This window comes from Melitaea cinxia, chromosome 19 (genome assembly GCF_905220565.1).
Source record: "Melitaea cinxia chromosome 19, ilMelCinx1.1, whole genome shotgun sequence".
Classification (NCBI taxonomy): domain Eukaryota; kingdom Metazoa; phylum Arthropoda; class Insecta; order Lepidoptera; family Nymphalidae; genus Melitaea; species Melitaea cinxia.
The window spans coordinates 195,616-214,858 of record NC_059412.1 but is presented as its reverse complement, the minus strand read 5'-3'; the positions used below and the strand labels follow the sequence as shown (position 1 = coordinate 214,858).

Below are 19,243 nucleotides of genomic sequence, written 5' to 3'. Positions count from 1 at the left end.
ATCTATTGGATAATAGCTGAACAGCGAATACTTTTGTACGAAAGCAAAGTTCTATTTCAACGTATGTAGGTTTAATTTCGATTCATAATTTATTTTGGGTTCAATTATGTCCAGCCTATCATTAGACCAGTCAATCATTATGTTCTTGTAATATCTTCCAATATCTTATGGGCTGTTTGCTTGTGAGTTCGGCATCTCTAGTTTTTCTTATTCCGTGGGTTAATTACACTTATGAAATCGAAGCGGATCGACAACAATTTTTTGTACGGTTGGTATACTCAAAAATGCTTCGTTGTCCTTACGACTAGTCAAATTTAGAACAATCCTTGTTCGAAGTTTCTAATAAGTAGAATGAATCGTACAATACAATACAATACAAATATACTTTATTGTACAACCAAAAACAATACAAATAACATAAAAGAAAAAGAAACAAGCGAGAAATAATAATAATAATAAGAAAAAAGTCAAATCGTAGTGTAAACATAACGACTGGGTTGGAATCCGCATTCCGCGCTCGCTCGCGGTCGGTTACTCTGATCCATAGATAATACACTTAAACTTGCTCTGATCGGAGCGACGGCGACGTCGACGCGGAGAGTAGGGATGTGTTAAAAATAGTTATAACAATGGATTATTTATATGTGAAAAATCGATTAGTTTACAGTCGAAAAATTTTTATTAATAAATATATATTTTTACAAACAAAACAATCGATTATTCATTCATAAATCGATTATTTCCACTTCGCTTCAGCGCTTCAGCGCTCGTCGTCGTCGTCGCCGGCGGCGGGCGGCGCGCGGCCCAGCGCCGACAGCGCGTGGCGCGCGGCGCGCAGCTCGGCGGCCAGCGCGCGCCCGCCCGCGCCCGCGCCGCGCGGCTGCACGTAGTTGCGGCACAGCCCGTAGAAGCGCTGCGGCCGCAGGCTGCGGCGCTGCGCGTCGAACCTGCGGCGGGGCGAGGGCGGCGGGGAGGGGCGCCACGGACAACGTATATTTCAAAACATTTTTGAATATCATATCAAAAATTGACCGCTCCAGCGGGGTTCAAACCCGCGTCTCCGACTGACCGTGTCGGCGCTCTAGCCAATTAAGCTATGGAACGATGTACCCGCCAGAGCGAAATTTTTGTTATGATAATTTTTATATTCGGTTTAAGCGAACCGTGGCGCCGTCAAAATATTCAAAAATGTTTAGAATTCCTAATGTGTGGGTAACACAAAAATAAAATCGTACATAATATTAACGTATATTTCATTACAAGTGTGGAAAGGCCGTCATTGGAAAAAGTTCCGACAAATGTCTACTCGAGCCGAAAGCGACGGTTGACAGTCGGAACAAGTTGCAATGGCGGTTCCGCACGTGTACTGAACGACTATTTTTAATACAGTTACGAAAAAATGAAGCAATTTAATAAAATTTCTGAAAAATGGCGCCAACCATAAAATATAAGCACAGTTTTTTTTTCACCCATTCTGGTAGGCAAAGGAAACTATGCCTATACAGCCAAGTCTTTTTTATTGATATGAAATGAAAATGAAATTTAATGTGATGAAATGAAATGAAACCTAACCAAACTCATTTAATCAAATCATTAAATCTGATATTGAAACAAATTAGTAGCTTCTTTTTAGAAATATACGTATTTGCATGAATCATAAAAACTTCTATGAATTTTTTTAGTAAAACTTCATGGTTGGTTTTTCTTTTTAATAGACATTATTTTGGCAGTTGGGAAAGAGAACGCACGAGTTCGGGAAAGGTAAAAAAAAGCACGAGTATGTAATAGCCCACATCCCGAACGCTACACCACTTTTTGAGCAACTGTATTAAAAACGTATATTCCGTTTTTTTTGAAAGAGTCTTATTTGGTAAACAAACCCCTGTCAATGGTAATTCACGTTTTTCCGCATTTATCACTCTCTTTCACAACACATTAGCTTACGGACATTTGTAAAACTCCATTTACTATTTATTTCACTAAAAAAAAAATATCTATTTATCATTTTAAACACATAAAAACTACTAAAATACGAATTCTGAGAGTATAGATAACTAATATTTTTGAATATGACATTTCTATATCTTTTTTTACTATTTTTTAAATTTTTAAGAATTATAATTTGTTAATAGATTATAAAATAATGTTACCGTAAAGCAATTTGTTATTAATTGGTTTTTTGTTATTGTTTTTTTTTTTCTTCTTTTTTATGTTGAGCGCAAAAAAAATGCTACAAAATATTTACAAAGGTCAATCTTTTATGGTAAAGTGTTCATTGTAAAGGTTTTATTTTATATTATGAATATTTCTAAATATCAATTTCACCCTGAACATTTTTGACGCTATCCCATATAATATTAAAGTATACCACATAGCAATGGCATAAAAGTTTACTGTAGTTCACATGAAAAAATTTGAGACTTTAGGATGAGACTTAGGATTACCCAGTGAGAGCTTCGTGGAGAACAATGTTATTATTCCTTTTTTTACATGTTAGAGAGAGTGTGCCGCCGGCGCCAGGTTTTTTATTCATAGTAAATACAAATAATGTGATAATAATATTAATAGGGTCGACTTTTTTTTTGACACAGATGGCTATATTTTGTTGTAAATTTTATTTTTGACGTCTTTTTTACCGACCATTTCACATAAACGAAATATAAATTTGTTACCTTTTATGCTCGATGCTCATTAATATATTTTTTTTTTCGTAATTCTGTACCTCTACAAAGCAAAAATATTCAATATATTATTAGGTTTTGAAATAATTTTAGCAATACGAGTATGTTAGCGAGTTTAAATATTTGAACATAAAATGAATTTTATATACGACTTATTAATATTGTTCATTCATCTGCTCTTTGTGTCACTTTACTATACTTACAATATTACTCTTTTGTCTGTGGTCAGAGTACGCCATATTTGTTTACTATTTAAGACTATTGCAAAAAAAAATAGAATATAGTTACCTCGTCTTTTAAAACGGACGCTATTGACTTAATATAGTTTATTTTATTATAAAGGCAGAGGATACTATTAATGTGCAAAATCCGAGTCGGGAGCGTGTGCGTGCGCATGCGTGTGAGTGCGCATGCGTGTGCGTACCTCCAGCCCACGTGCGCCATGCAGGCGGCGCAGAGCGCGATGGTCCAGGCGTAGCCGGGGAACCACGAGAACTCCGTGGACGGCGCGCCGCTCAGCTCCGTGTTGCTGGCGCGCGCCACCGTCACGATGTCGTGCATGTAGCCGCCTGCCCGGGGCATGCGAGATCATTCTAATACATTTAGGATTCATAACAACGCAATTGCACTCTTATACTATGAAACTAAATAAATAACTGTATTACTATTGTTTTCCAGGTTGATCTTCAAATAGCCTTTGAAAGCCTGTTTCGCTTAATTTTGATTCATAACATAGGCCTATTTCAAATCCTATATATTTTGAATGGGTCTAAGAGATTTTTTTTTTAAGCGAACCCCGAACTTCCACTAGCATTACCAAAAAGAGAAAGACTCATTGCAGGAATTTCCGTTATGCATCCACGGCCTACTAAAGTATGCTTACAAACCGCGCACAGACCTAGATTAGTGTAGTTGGAGTGCACGCCCTCGCTGCTCATGGCGAAGATGTCCTCGCGGCGCGCGATCTCCGCCGCGCACGACGAGCAGCACAGCACGCTCTTCTGCAAGCAGAGGGTCGCTCAGAGGGCGGGCGGGCGGGCGGTAGGGCGGGGCGGGCGGTGGGGCGGGCGGGGCGGTACGCACCCGCGCGATGAGGCGCACCGCCATGTGCAGGCGCAGCAGCGCGTCGTCCGCGGCGAACAGCGCCAGGCGGTCGCGCGCCGACAGCGCCAGGTTGGACGCCGCCCAGAACGACAGCGACACCGCCTCCTCCGGCACGTTCTCTGCGGGGGCACTCCGTCAGGCGCATTGCGACACCGGCTGTTTTATGTCACCCTACCCTACTCCATATTTCTTCCGACTTCCCTTTTTTATTACATACTAGCTGACCTGGCAAACTTCGTATCGCCTTATTTTTTTTTTAAAATATAATAATTACCTATATCAAAAACAAAATATACCCTATCTTTCAAGTTGGATCAAACTGCACACGGTGTGCAAATTTGATTAAAATCGGTTAAGTAGTTTAAGAGTTCATCGCGGACAAACATTGTGACACGAGATTTATATATATTAAGATACATACTAAACTTTGGCAAGCATTCCTATATTATTACTCTAGCAGCCCGGTCTGGCTTCGCACGGGTATAAAATATATAGCCTATATCATTCACTGAAAAAATGATTAAAATTGGTCCAGTAGTTTTGATTTATTCATTACTGCCCGCGCATAAAATAAACGCGTCCAATCGCTGCTAAATTCAAAGTGCTTTAGGGAGACCTGCGGAACCGCCGCAAATGCTACTTCCCGCAATTTTTAAATCTGTAATATCTTCGAAAATATTCATTTAAATCATATGCTGTAAAGGGCCATATAGATCTATATTAGATCAACAATGTATTTAAGGTATTTAATTAGATAAGGATTAACGCTGTATTGGTTAAAATCGCTTCGAAAATTAGCCATTATTTGTCGTAAAAAGTAAATGAAAAAAAAAAAAACGGCATTGTGGGATATCCATAAGAGATAGACATATACTATAGCGAAGTTTTCTGTAGACCTTTTCAATGTGTACAATACTTAGCACATTATACTTACTAGGTGGAAGAACTAATCTAACGGATTTATCGCCATCTAGAATAATATGTCCAGCACACACACCTAATTTGTAGATTTTTACAATTTATCACGAAATATAACACCAATACAATTTACTTTTTTCGATAAAAATTAATTTTAATATATACATATAATCACGCCTCTTTCCCGTAGAGGTAGGCAAAGACCACTTCTTTCCACTTGCTACAATGCTTACATACTTCTTTCGCTTCGTCCACTTTCATTATTCCCTTCATACATGCTCTTCGGTTCAGGGTACTCTTGAGCTGGCGTTTTTCAAGAAGTCCCTTATTTGGTCTCGGAACGTCCCCCTTTTTTTTTACGCTGGAAAATGCATTTACGCACTGACCCAACCGCCGAGCTGGGCAGCGGGAGTGTGGGGCTCCCGGCGGTAGGTGCAATGCCGGACTACCCACTAAAAACCAGCGGTGCCCTCGTCGTCCTAGTGAGGCGCCACGGGACCACTCTGAGTATAAGTATTCGCCATGATCGCAACGTCCGCCTAGGTCTACCCCTTCCAACCCTTCCATCCACACTCGCCTTATACACTTTTTTCGTTAATCGTTTTTCACTCATTCTCCCAACATGACCAAACCATCATAGCACACCTTTCTCAATTTTTCACTATTTCTTCTTTCAGATCAAAACGTTTCCTTATATCACTATTTCTTATCCTGTCACTGTTTCCTGAATTCACTCTTCTTTTAATATCACTCTCACACTTTTCATCTCTTGTTAACTTTGAACCCAGATACACAAACTCATTCACCTGTTCAATTTGTTCATCTCCAATCACTTTCGTTTTCTTTACTTTTATCTTCATTCCCTTTCTTACAAAAGCTCCACTCATAGCAGTTACCATCTCCTGCGACTCCTCGATCATCAGCATAGAGTAGACATTTGACGAGTAACTCATTCATTCTCCACCCATTTTCATTCTCTTTTAAATCTGTCAAACAACTGTCCATGAATAGACTAAACAGCCACGGTGACGCTACACATCCCTGTCTAACACCTTTTTCGATATTAAACCATTCAGTGCATGCCCTGTTTATCCTCAAACAAGCACTAGAATCCCTATAAAGAGATTGCTCGTATGAGGACACTGCTCATACCATTCACGGACAATGTTGACCACAATTCATTCCTCATCACTCTATCATAGGCCTTTTCTAAATCCAACGCCGCAATAGACTTTTTTGTTTTTGGCCAAACACTTTTCAGCTATGCACCGCAAAAAAAAGACCTGATCCGTACATCCCCATTCCCTTTCTAAATGTTTGTGTGTTTCATTCATAACCCTCTCAATCAACACTTTTGCATACAATTTACCGACGACGCTGAGGAGGCTTATACCGCGGTAATTCCTGCAGTCCCGCCGTGACCCTTTTCCTTGTACAGTGGGACGATTACGGCTTTGCACCAGTCTCCCGGTACTTGCCCATTTCGAAAGCATAAACTAAAAAGGCGGTAAAGCAGGCTAGTCACTATGCCATGTCCAGCCTTCAGCATTTCGACGGTAATCCTGTCACACCCTGCAGCCTTACCTAATCTCATACTTTTCAACGCTTTCACTATTTCATCCATGCTTATCTCACTTTCATCATGGAAGGTGAAGTATGTTGTACCTGCACTTCCTCTCTTTCGAACAAACTTTCAAAATACTCTTTCCATCTCTTTAACACACATTCTTCTCCTTTTATAATTTAATTTTAATAGAAATATTAAACATGGTGCTTACCCAGCGACATTGTTTTGAAGTAGTCCTTTATGATTTGCCGCATCCGCCGGTAGTCGAAGATGTCGTACACGAAGCGCGGCCACGGCGTGACGGCGGCGTCCATTGCTCGCAGTCGACTGTCCAGTCTGAATGCATACATTTAGACTACACATCAATATCAGCAATTATAAATTCATTGAAAATAGACTCCACCAAAGAGTTGTTACATTACACTAAACACTGCATGTTACTTGCTCCGGTGAATGAACATCTGTTGAATCGAGTATAGTTCGAAATGCAAATTTAAAGTTGCGTTAGTATAAGCAACTACAGAGATGTATACTATCAAAACTCCACGTCAGCCCGAAAGCCTAGGAAGCACACATACTCCCACGCACGCACGCACACACACTCACACACACGCACGCACGCACGCACGCACGCACGCACGTATGCACGCACGCGCGCGCTCTTGCGCCCACACTCGCACGCCGGTACTCACGGCCGCCCGCGGCCGGCCCCGCAGCGCAGCGCGTCGAGGCTGGCGAGGCGCGCGGGCCGCAGCGGGTCGCCGCGCCGCACCTCCGGCAGCACCACCACCTCCGCCGGGCCCATCCTGGAACCAGCGACTTTACTTACTGGCCGACCTGTCTGTTCCCGATGTGAGCAGATGCATGTTTGTGTCATAGGCAGCGGTAAAATGACAGAGTTAATTAGTTAGTTGTTGTTAATTAACAATGATCTATAATAGCATGGTAAGACAAACTTCAATCTTGAAATTTGAACCTAACGTGGTGCATTACAACGCTAATACAATAGAATTAAACGAATATCTATTCCCACAGTATTGGAATATTTTATTTATTTATTTATTGAAGTAATACTCCTTTACGCACGCTTTAATTGGGGTGAGCTGGTGAACGTCTGATGAGAGCGTTACGAAAAGTATAATCGGGCGAGGCAAATGGAAGTCAAGAGGGAGATATAAGTTAGTGTAGATAGAAAGAGAGAGTTACGTTTCGTATATTACTGTAGGGGCAACTACAAGTTTCACTTCAGTCGTGTGGTCTAAAGCACACTCGTTTTCTTATTTTATAGGTACATCCACAGAATACATATAAGATATTGTATCGAATCATTATCAAATTAAAATATCGGAGTATGTGTGCCGAGTGCGGGCTACGCACCTGCTGTAGACATGTATGGGCACGGAGTGCTTGGGCACGTCGAGGCAGCGGAAGCGGTGCGTGGCGCGCGCCTTGAACGACACGGTGCGCGGCGGGTCCGGGCGCGCGCCCGCCGCCTCGCCGCGCGCGCTCACCTCGAACACCTCGCACAGCACGCCGTAGCCCGACACCAGCGCGCCGCTCTCGCTGGCCGAAACACGCGACACATTGCACTTCACGATTGGCATTCACCCCGTCCACTGGTTCTTAATCTTTTAGAGGGGACGGACCATTTAACAAAAGGTTTTGCCCCAGACCACCAACAATTTGGAAGTGAAATCTGGAGTAGGAATCCACTTAGTTATTTAGTATAACTTCTTGAAGCTCCCTTGGGTGAGTGACTCTGCGCCCCGCTTTCGCAGGTCACTTTGGTTGCTTCCAGGGTCCATTAGTGGTCCATGGACCACCGGTTAAGAACCACTAACTTAGTAAATGAAAAATAGCAACTACCGCACTGCTCTGGTGTATAGTGCATATGGATGCGCGGCACCTGGCTCCGGTCGTTTATTCGTTTCCCGCTCAAGGTCAATATTTGTATTTTTCCCTATTAAGTAGATAAAAAGGTCTCACTCTGGGCACAGGAGTCCGAACAGTTTGTCCCCCTGGATGGCTCTCATGATGATGGCGGCGTCGTGCGCGTTCGTGAGCAGCATGGGCACGGTCTCGCCGGGGAACACGGCGCCGTGGTGCGCCACCACCGGCACGCGGCCGCGCCAGCCCGCCTCCAGCACCGAGCGCCCGCTCACTTGCACTAGGCTGTTGCCCATGTACTAATGAAGAACAGCACATTGCAATATTTAAAATTAACAAGGGATTACTAATGGGGTTGAACTTACTCAGACTTTAGTTATGGTCATCACATTAGAGAGGCAAATATATTATATGTTGAAACTGTATTTTCTTATCTGACCAACATTTTGCATACCTCCAAGATGAACAACTGCAAAGCTTCAAGCATTTTAGGTAATAGCCTGACCTTCAACTTAGTCAATTTGTCAAATTCAACTTTGTTACTTCTTGCAATGTATGTTTAACTCCAAAAAATAACTAGCCAAAATAGAAACACAGAATCAAGCATTGGTTGATGAGAGGACCGATGTTCCACCGTGAGAATACTTAACAGAAATTAAGAGTATATACTACATACAATATATAATATATAATAAATACAAATAAAATATTACCAGCCGGCCTAGCATGCATACAACGAGATATCTCTTGACGAGAGAGAGAGATAATGTCTACATCGAGTATTTTCTCGATTACCCTAACATGCGCACTACGAGAGACAAAATTCTCTTCGAAGACTTCACCTTGTCGAGTAGAGAAACTCGTGCTGCCCTTACAAAAAAATATACCATTTTTTTATAATGCAACACTGGTATCATTCTAAATTTACACTACGTTTAATCTACATTGAGTACTTGGATTGACCTACCCCACCCCAGCCCGCAAAATAATGATATTTGTAATAAAAAAAATACTAATTGATAGATTTTGAATTGCTCAATTCAACTACGTTGTCCTTTTTAATTGCTCACCTCAAATTATATAATTAAAAATCAAAATTTAAAAAAAAAATCAAATATTTTCAAACTCCTATATCTTTCGATGTATACAATATTTTAAATTGCTCAAAGTGTTAAAAAACTGCTCAAGTTGCATTTATAATTGCTCAAGTATAGTTTGGAACAGATCCACTTCCCTTAATTTTTAAATAAATATAAATAGTTTGCACAAATAAAATATTGATATTTGTAAAAAAAAAAAAAATACTAATCGATACATTTTCAATAGCTCAATTCGACTACGTTGTCCTTTTAAATTGCTCACCTCAAATTATTTAATTATAAATTAAAAAAGTCGTTGAAAAATATTCTTTTATCAATATTTTCAAACTCCTGTATCTTTTGATGTATACAATATTTTAAATTGCTCAACGTGTTAAAACCCTGCTGAAGTTGCATTTATAATTGCTCAAGTACAGATTTGAACAGCTCCACTTTCCTTAATTTTTAAATAAATATATAAAGTTGGAACAAATTTAACGTTTATATCGATAAAGTGAGCGCTGCAGATGCGCATAGACAATGATGGGAAGCCAAAAAAATTGCGGATATTCGTAATAAAAAGATGCTAATCGTTCGATTTTCAATAGCTCAATTCAACTACGTTATCCTTTTAAATTGCTCACCTCAAATTATTTAATTGTAAATCAAAAAAGTCGTTGAAAAAAATTCATTTATCAATATTTTCAAACTCCTATATCTTTTGATGTATACAATATTTTAAATTGCTCAACGTGTTAAAACCCTGCTGAAGTTGCATTTATAATTGCTCAAGTACAGATTTGAACAGCTCCACTTTCCTTAATTTTTAAGTATATATAAATTGTTTGAACAAATAAAATAATGATATTTGTAAAAAAAAATACTAATCGAAACATTTTCAATAGCTCAATTCAACTACGTTATCCTTTTAAATTGCTCACCTCAAATTATTTAATTGTAAATCAAAAAAGTCGTTGAAAAAATTCATTTATCAATATTTTCAAACTCCTATATCTTTTGATGTATACAATATTTTAAATTGCTCAACGTGTTAAAACCTTGCTGAAGTTGCATTTATAATTGCTCAAATACAGTTTTGAACAAATCCGCTTTCCTTAATTTTTAAATAAATATAAATAGTTTGAACAAATTTAACGTTTATATCGATAAAGTGAGCGCTGTAGATGCGCATAGACAATGATGGGAAGCCAAAAAAATTGCGGATATTAGTAATAAAAAGATGCTAATCGTTCGATTTTCAATAGCTCAATTCAACTACGTTGGCCTTTTAAATTGCTCACTTCAAATTATTTAATTAAAAATCTAAAAAGTCGTTAAAAAAAATTCATTTATCAATATTTTCAAACTCCTATATCTTTTGATGTATACAATATTTTAAATTGCTCAACGTGTTAAAGAACTGCTTAAGTTGCATTTATAATTGCTCAAGTACAGTTTGGAACAGCCCCACTTTTTTGGCAGGCAGATTTCATACTTTCCTCGTATAATTAAAATAATTACCCACTTTTATTAGTTATCAGGATTCACATACATTGTTAAAGTAACATTACTTTCCACTGTTATCCTCAATTGCCGGTTGCTTCTATTAAATAGTTTAAGGTGAGCAATTTAAAAGGCCAACTTAGTTGAATTGAGCTATTGAAAATCTATCGATTAGTATCTTTTTTATTACGAATATCCGCAATTTTTTTGCTTCGCATCATTGTCTATGCGCACGCGCAGCGTACACCTGTCTTATGATATAAACGTTAAATTTGTTCAAACTATTTATATTTATTTAAAAATTAAGTAAAGTGGGGCTGTTCCAAACTGTACTTGAGCAATTATAAATGCAACTTAAGCAGTTCTTTAACACGTTGAGCAATTTAAAATATTGTATACATCAAAAGATATAGGAGTTTGAAAATATTGATAAATGAATTTTTTTTAACGACTTTTTTGATTTTTAATTAAATAATTTGAAGTGAGCAATTTAAAAGGCCAACGTAGTTGAATTGAGCTATTGAAAATCGAACGATTAGCATCTTTTTATTACTAATATCCGCAATTTTTTTGGCTTCCCATCATTGTCTATGCGCATCTACAGCGCTCACTTTATCGATATAAACGTTAAATTTGTTCAAACTATTTATATTTATTTAAAAATTAAGGAAAGCGGATTTGTTCAAAACTGTATTTGAGCAATTATAAATGCAACTTCAGCAAGGTTTTAACACGTTGAGCAATTTAAAATATTGTATACATCAAAAGATATAGGAGTTTGAAAATATTGATAAATGAATTTTTTCAACGACTTTTTTGATTTACAATTAAATAATTTGAGGTGAGCAATTTAAAAGGATAACGTAGTTGAATTGAGCTATTGAAAATGTATCGATTAGTATTTTTTTTACAAATATCATTATTTTATTTGTTCAAACAATTTATATATATTTAAAAATTAAGGAAAGTGGAGCTGTTCAAATCTGTACTTGAGCAATTATAAATGCAACTTCAGCAGGGTTTTAACACGTTGAGCAATTTAAAATATTGTATACATCAAAAGATATAGGAGTTTGAAAATATTGATAAATGAATTTTTTTCAACGACTTTTTTGATTTACAATTAAATAATTTGAGGTGAGCAATTTAAAAGGATAACGTAGTTGAATTGAGCTATTGAAAATCGAACGATTAGCATCTTTTTATTACGAATATCCGCAATTTTTTTGGCTTCCCATCATTGTCTATGCGCATCTGCAGCGCTCACTTTATCGATATAAACGTTAAATTTGTTCCAACTTTATATATTTATTTAAAAATTAAGGAAAGTGGAGCTGTTCAAATCTGTACTTGAGCAATTATAAATGCAACTTCAGCAGGGTTTTAACACGTTGAGAAATTTAAAATATTGTATACATCAAAAGATACAGGAGTTTGAAAATATTGATAAAAGAATATTTTTCAACGACTTTTTTAATTTATAATTAAATAATTTGAGGTGAGCAATTTAAAAGGACAACGTAGTCGAATTGAGCTATTGAAAATGTATCGATTAGTATTTTTTTTTTTTACAAATATCAATATTTTATTTGTGCAAACTATTTATATTTATTTAAAAATTAAGGGAAGTGGATCTGTTCCAAACTATACTTGAGCAATTATAAATGCAACTTGAGCAGTTTTTTAACACTTTGAGCATTTTAAAATATTGTATACATCGAAAGATATAGGAGTTTGAAAATATTGATAAAAGAATATTTTTCAACGACTTTTTTAATTTATAATTAAATAATTTGAGGTGAGCAATTTAAAAGGACAACGTAGTCGAATTGAGCTATTGAAAATGTATCGATTAGTATTTTTTTTTTACAAATATCAATATTTTATTTGTGCAAACTATTTATATTTATTTAAAAATTAAGGGAAGTGGATCTGTTCCAAACTATACTTGAGCAATTATAAATGCAACTTGAGCAGTTTTTTAACACTTTGAGCAATTTAAAATATTGTATACATCGAAAGATATAGGAGTTTGAAAATATTGATAAAAGAATATTTTTCAACGACTTTTTTAATTTATAATTAAATAATTTGAGGTGAGCAATTTAAAAGGACAACGTAGTCGAATTGAGCTATTGAAAATGTATCGATTAGTATTTTTTTTTTACAAATATCAATATTTTATTTGTGCAAACTATTTATATTTATTTAAAAATTAAGGGAAGTGGATCTGTTCCAAACTATACTTGAGCAATTATAAATGCAACTTGAGCAGTTTTTTAACACTTTGAGCAATTTAAAATATTGTATACATCGAAAGATATAGGAGTTTGAAAATATTTGATTTTTTTTTTTAATTTTGATTTTTAATTATATAATTTGAGGTGAGCAATTTAAAAGGACAACGTAGTTGAATTGAGCAATTCAAAATCTATCAATTAGTATTTTTTTTATTACAAATATCATTATTTTGCGGGCTGGGGTGGGGTAGGTCTTGGATTGAGTATTAATTGACACTTGTCAGCAAAGATAATATATATATTGTATCTTCTCGGCCAAAAGGCTAAGATCAAAGTGTATATCTAATATGGAAAATAAAAAGGCGTAAGTAAATGAAATTAATTATAAGTGTAAAACAATATGCTCGTGTTGTGCTTTACATCTTGTCTTACTCGATAATTGTAATTTTATCACGCATTGTTTTAGAATAAGAAGCAACAAGGAGCAAATACGTTTTTTGTGCCATTATATGGCACAAAATCCCAGTTTTGCCGCCGGTGAGTTCCGAACCCCTCTTGGGGCGAAGAATAATAACGAGCAGTGGCTTGCATTAAAGCAAGCCCTTGACGAACTTGGTCCGAACCGATCTGTGGATCAATGGAAAATAGTAAGTTATTAAAGTACATGAGCCACATTATTCTTAGTGTAAGTTACATTAATGAATTGAATGGTTAAAATTATATGAATTTTGGGTTACAACTCTCACAAAAATATATTTCATATCCTATTAGATATAATAAAATGTTTTAACATAAACTTTCCTTTAAGTGTTGGCGCGATCAAAAAAAAAAAGCCAGAGAGGAGGGGGGAGCCTTAAGCAAGGCAAGAAACACCACTGGAAATTTTGTTGTACTCCCAAAATTATCGGAAAACTCTTCATTGGTGCTCAATGCAATTGGGAATGAGATGGCAGTAGGTTGTGGCCCAGAGGAGTCACCAGTAGGTGTAAGTAAAATATTTAGTTCACAGTTTTAGGGTCAGCCTTTTTATTTTTAAAGTTAGGTTATTATCGTATTATACAATTTTAAATCATTAACATCTAAACTAAGGAACTAATTGTAAATATTAAATATGTACAAAGGTGTATTTGTTTCATCCTTGAATCTCTACCAGTTGACCTTTATTTTAATGATATTTAATTCTGAAATTGAATGTAAAACCCTATATTTTCAGTTTTAATCATTCTCTGTATTTACACTACTATAAATTCTAAAAGATCTCTTAACTGATCTTTCTGTATTCAAACATCAATGTATTTTTTCCTTTCTTTTAGTTCAGTCAAGAGCCTACAGAAACTACAATTTCAGGCCAACAAGTTCAAAGAATTAAAGCACCACGAAGAGTTCGCCAAACCTTGCCGCATGATAGATTTTTAAATGCACAGTTAGAGTTAAATAATTTAATTAAAGTAAGTTAAAATTTATTCATTAAAATTAAAATTATTTTTCAACAAAACTAGTATGTACATCTGCCCCTATATTCCTAGCTTGCTAAACATGTGTAAGTACCTACTGTAAATATGTTTGGTTATAGGAATTAATCGTAGAAGTGCGACGCTCCAACGACCTCAGCGAAAAACGCCTCAATTTCATGTGAGTATTCAAAGATATAGCAATAATTTAAATTTCCTATTATTGTTTAAAAATAACAGCAAAATTCAATTTAATATTTTCAATACTATAATATACAAAAGAGGTAATATTTGTAAATTAATATCATTAGGCTAATATCTGAAACTAGTCATCCTATTGTAAAAATTATATCATTAATGGGTAGCTGCACTATCAAGGAATATCCTAGGCTATATCTATACTAATATTATAAAGCTGAAGAGTTTGTTTGTTTGTTTGAACGCGCTAATCTCAGGAACTACTGGTTAGATTTGAAAAATTCTTTCAGTGTTGATAGCCCATTTATCGAGGAAGGCTATAGGCTATTTTTTATCAAATTAAACAAGTGAAACCACAGTGCACTGCTAGTTTTACTATAGTTTTGAATATAAAATCACAATATTTGTAAATCAAATTGGTTAAAATGAGCAAAATGAGGACAGGTGGCTAATTAATGATAACTACAAGTACAATCATTTAAAAATCTTCATTTAATTAAAATAAATATTAATTAACTCTGCACGTCTGATTTGACCAATTCTAATGAGGTGCCTAGGTTCCTCCATCCCTGAAGGCTCATCTCTCTGCTGCTCATTTGCTGTGTCTTCTTCCAGTGGTACACTATAATAAACAATACATCATTAAAAATTGTTCACAAGTTATAATAAAGAACAATGGATACTGAAAACTATTTTAATACCCAAAATGTTTCATTAAATTGAAAATAATGCAGCAAGCGTAAATTATTTCCGCTGCTTTTGTTGGGGCATAGTGGAGGACCCGGTCAACACCTAAACATCTTAGGCTACCTTTGAGGTAGCCATTTGCTCTTTCGACCGTATTACGAGCTTGACAGTGCCAGTCTGTGTATTTTTTTTCTGGAGTGTTGAGCTCTGCATGTAGGATTGGCGTCATTAGCCATGGCTCTAATGGGTAACCTGAGTCACCTACAATAATAAATGAAATTAAATATTTTTTACAGGTGTGGTGCTAGTAAAGAAAATGAGGCGAAAAAATAAAAGACTCAATTTGACCCTATTGCTGTGATTATTTTAATATTGAAGACTGATTTGAATGTGATTTTTGTAATATTGAAGATTGAGTTATTTTTAGTATGTTAAATACTTTTAAGTCCTACTAGTTATAATAAAAGAGATCCTTATTTAGAATATTAGATATTATAATAGAAGCTGTGATAAAAGTAACTTTTGGTTTCTTTTTATCATTGAAATGTGATGTGTTTTTATATTTTATATAAAAATGTTAGCAATATTATGGTAAAGTTTTCTTTATTTATTTTTTTAAATATTATACAACTTGTTAAAATACAAAATATTTTTATTCAGTTACATGTATGGTATATAGTCGAGTGTGAAGTGTTTCAATTTTAGATTTTTTAAATTTTAAAATAGTATAATATAGGCTGTGATGAAGGTTTTGGTTCTTTGAAATAAATGTGATGACAATATAAAATGTTTTCATTCTTTATAAGTCTATATAAATATAATTTTACATTGCTTTTATTTTACCCTTAGTTAATATAGTTTGTGCATAATATTTAGCTGACATACCCAACAGGAAGTAATTTCCAATTCTTCTTTCATGCAGCCTTTTCAATTCGTTTCTGACACTCGAGTGGTGCCAAATAAAAGCATCATGTACCCTGCCAGGGTATCGGGCATTAACATTGATTATTCTACAATTTGCATCTACAACCTGTAAAATTATTCATGAAATCTATGGTGAAAAAGAATTTTAAATGACTACTACTAATACTAATTACTACTGCTAATTACTCTTTGAATACAACTGAAAAGCCAGTGGACAGTAGACTAACATATTTAAAGAAAGCATAATAAGTTTTAATAATTTTAATAACAAAGTATTTGAAGAAAGGTGCTGTTTTGATATGTCAAAATATCCTATTATTGTTAATAAAGGTTAATTTTTCAGTGACAATAAGGTTTTTTACTGAAGTAAGCTTTGTTTACTAAACAATGGCATTTTAATTGTATACCTATTTGAAAATTTTGTAACAGCAATTGATAGTACTGCCAAGTGACTTATCAATCAAGTAATATTTAAATTGAATGTTGTGAAATATGGTCTTGATCTTTGATACTACTTGTAGTGAGATGAAAACACTCATACCAATTGGACATTTATGGAGTGTGCATCCTTTCTCCTATTTTTGTAGTGGGCGCCTTGTGGTCCAGGAGGGGAAAATATTTTTACGTGAGTACAGTCAATGACCCCCAATATATCTGGCACATTAAATTTAGCCTCAAATCCAGCAGCCACACGCCTTCGAGCTGATTCTGTGGCAGGAAAATGTACCCATTCAGCTAAGAGTCTGAAATTTATATAATAAGATGAATACAGGAGGTAAATTTTCATTTACAATAATTTAAAATATTATTATTGTCACCTTCTATAAATAGACTTTAAAAACTGGTCCAGACATTTGCTCACTGTTGTTTGAGCCTGACAGATGCTGTGGTCTTGCCCAATTTGCCTCTGGTACCCTCCATTGGCAAGAAATTGAACACAACACAATACCTATAATAACAGCGTTTTTTAGTATTTGCATGATTATGTAATTAATCCAAATTGGATTAATATGATATTATAAATACGAAAGTTTTTTAAGAGGTTTGTGACACAGTCACGCTTAAACAGCTGAATGGATTTGAATAAAATTTTGCACACATATAAAATAATATCTTGATTAACATATAGAAAGCTTTTTATCCCGGTGGGATATAGAGAATTTATATTCTGTCATGTTAATTCACTTTTCCAATAAGTAATGTAGGTACTTTAAACATACAAATATTGAGAAGTATACAGACTTACTTTCAAATGAACGGGCAGGCTGTTGTTTTTTACCTGAGGCTCCAAATCAACGGCAAGTTTTTTTATTAAATAAAAAGCCATTGGTTTTGAGATCCGCCAAAGCGATATGAATTCTCCATCGCTTAAATCAAACGGATCACAAATGTCCCTTATGCGTCTGCGCTCGACTTTTCGTGCTTCCCGCTCTTCGTATACCGAAATAATATAATTATAATACGGAAACGCCATGGTATACAAAAATAGGCACCCGGTTTTATTTTTTATTTTTTTATCGTCTTTCTCGTCGATAATATTGAACACGAGAAGTTTCTCTTCTTAAAACGTCAATATCACGTCGAAATTCGACAAAATTACGATGTCATGTTAGCTCCCATAGAGATAAATAGCACAGATCACTAAAATTTAATGATTATCTCTTCTATTGACGTAACGAGAAGAGTATCGCGTGCACGCATGTTAGCTACTGTAGACATAGAGAGATAATACGAGAAAAGGGGTAGACAAAATTTTGTCGTCGCGCGCATGCTAGGCCGGCAGGATACAAAAACACAGTAGCCAAATACCTGCTTAAGTCAGAGTTCCTAATGAAAGCTTAAATATGACAACCCAAAAACTGTTGAGGCAAAAGCTTGTATACTAGCTGGTAGGTATCAGGTTCAAGGCATCGGACCATGGAATTTTAAGGGCTGCTTGTAGAGATTTGATTGGTTGAAGAATGGCTCCTTTCTTTTTGCAAATAATTTATGATTTGTTTATGTGGGTATTGATTAAGAAACTATTTCAGTACTGTAGTCAAAATCAGTCTACACGTTTGGTTTCTACGATGCCACATAAGAACAAACAGACATATACTAACATAATATTGTATACATCTAGCCATAGACTTATAAACACATAGCTCTCGTTTACATCGCACAATTGGGTAAAAATAAACATGAATAACTCATACTCTAGCCAATTTATTTTTTCAAGGAAAGGAGAATAAGTATGAATTAATCTGTTAATAAAAATGTACATCCAGGAGATTTTGAATATTTGAAATACAGTATGATATAGTATATTGAACACAAACTGAATGTGAGGCGGCGAGGGAGATGTCAAATTGTTGCTCCTCTTCTTCTGACTCCTCGTCGTTGTCAGCGCTCCCGTCGCCCGTTCTCTCAGCTCCGCCACCCCTCTCATTTGGTCTTTCCTCACTATCACTTGAAACTATTATAAAAATTAGTTTATAAGTATTTATTAAACCCAATTAATAATTATCAAAGGAAATAATTTTATGCAAAAATTGAATAAATATTTATGTAGGATATTTATGTTCAAAACAACACTGCGTATGTAAATATCTTAAAGAATTGGTAATTTTATAATTACACTGACCATTATCTTCCATTATGCGTCTCAACAGTTCCCTTAAAAGAGAAATTTTGGACGTTTTATAACGTTATCTACGTAGAAACAGTTATATTAGGTACTGAATTAATGAAACAAAAATATTATTGTGGAAACAATAATCTGGATTCTGGAAAAGTTGACTTCTGTCAAATGACATTGACACACTAATATAGCATTAATAATCAGAAATTTTGTGATTTAATATTTAAACAAATACCTAAGTCAATAAAAATAATTCACAAGAAGAAAAAATGTTAATGAAAATGAAAGAAAAATTAAACGTGTAATGTGTATAATGTGTTTTTGTGTAAAAGGTAATTTATTAACGTCTTTAGTCAATAATATTAACTATTATCATTTGCCATT

At 35.3% G+C, this 19,243-nt stretch overlaps 2 protein-coding genes across 3 annotated transcripts; both read right to left on the bottom strand.

Moving 5' to 3' along the window:
• Positions 1–760: 760 nt before the first annotated feature.
• On the bottom strand, positions 761–19,037 carry LOC123663029 (protein cereblon-like). Its single transcript, XM_045597770.1, has 10 exons — positions 18,863–19,037; positions 18,558–18,694; positions 8,257–8,456; positions 7,648–7,833; positions 6,969–7,076; positions 6,482–6,597; positions 3,761–3,904; positions 3,580–3,699; positions 3,106–3,250; positions 761–947 (listed from the first exon to the last, which is right to left on the bottom strand). The coding sequence occupies exons 1-10, from the start codon at positions 18,873–18,875 to the stop codon at positions 761–763; spliced, it is 1,356 nt and encodes a 451-aa protein (XP_045453726.1). The 5' UTR covers positions 18,876–19,037.
• On the bottom strand, positions 15,098–17,084 carry LOC123662606 (putative nuclease HARBI1). Of its 2 annotated transcripts, XR_006744519.1 has the most exons (4): positions 17,058–17,084; positions 16,781–16,982; positions 16,201–16,345; positions 15,309–15,576 (listed from the first exon to the last, which is right to left on the bottom strand). XR_006744519.1 is itself a non-coding variant. In XM_045597425.1 (3 exons), exons 1-3 carry the CDS (start codon positions 16,196–16,198, stop codon positions 15,121–15,123), a joined length of 417 nt encoding a protein of 138 aa, XP_045453381.1. In that variant the 5' UTR covers position 16,199; the 3' UTR covers positions 15,098–15,120. The 2 variants fall into 2 exon arrangements, 1 of the variants encoding a protein (XP_045453381.1); XM_045597425.1 differs by lacking the exons at positions 16,201–16,345; positions 16,781–16,982; positions 17,058–17,084 and adding exons at positions 15,098–15,250; positions 16,159–16,199 and having other exon boundaries at positions 15,330–15,576.
• Positions 19,038–19,243: the final 206 nt, after the last annotated feature.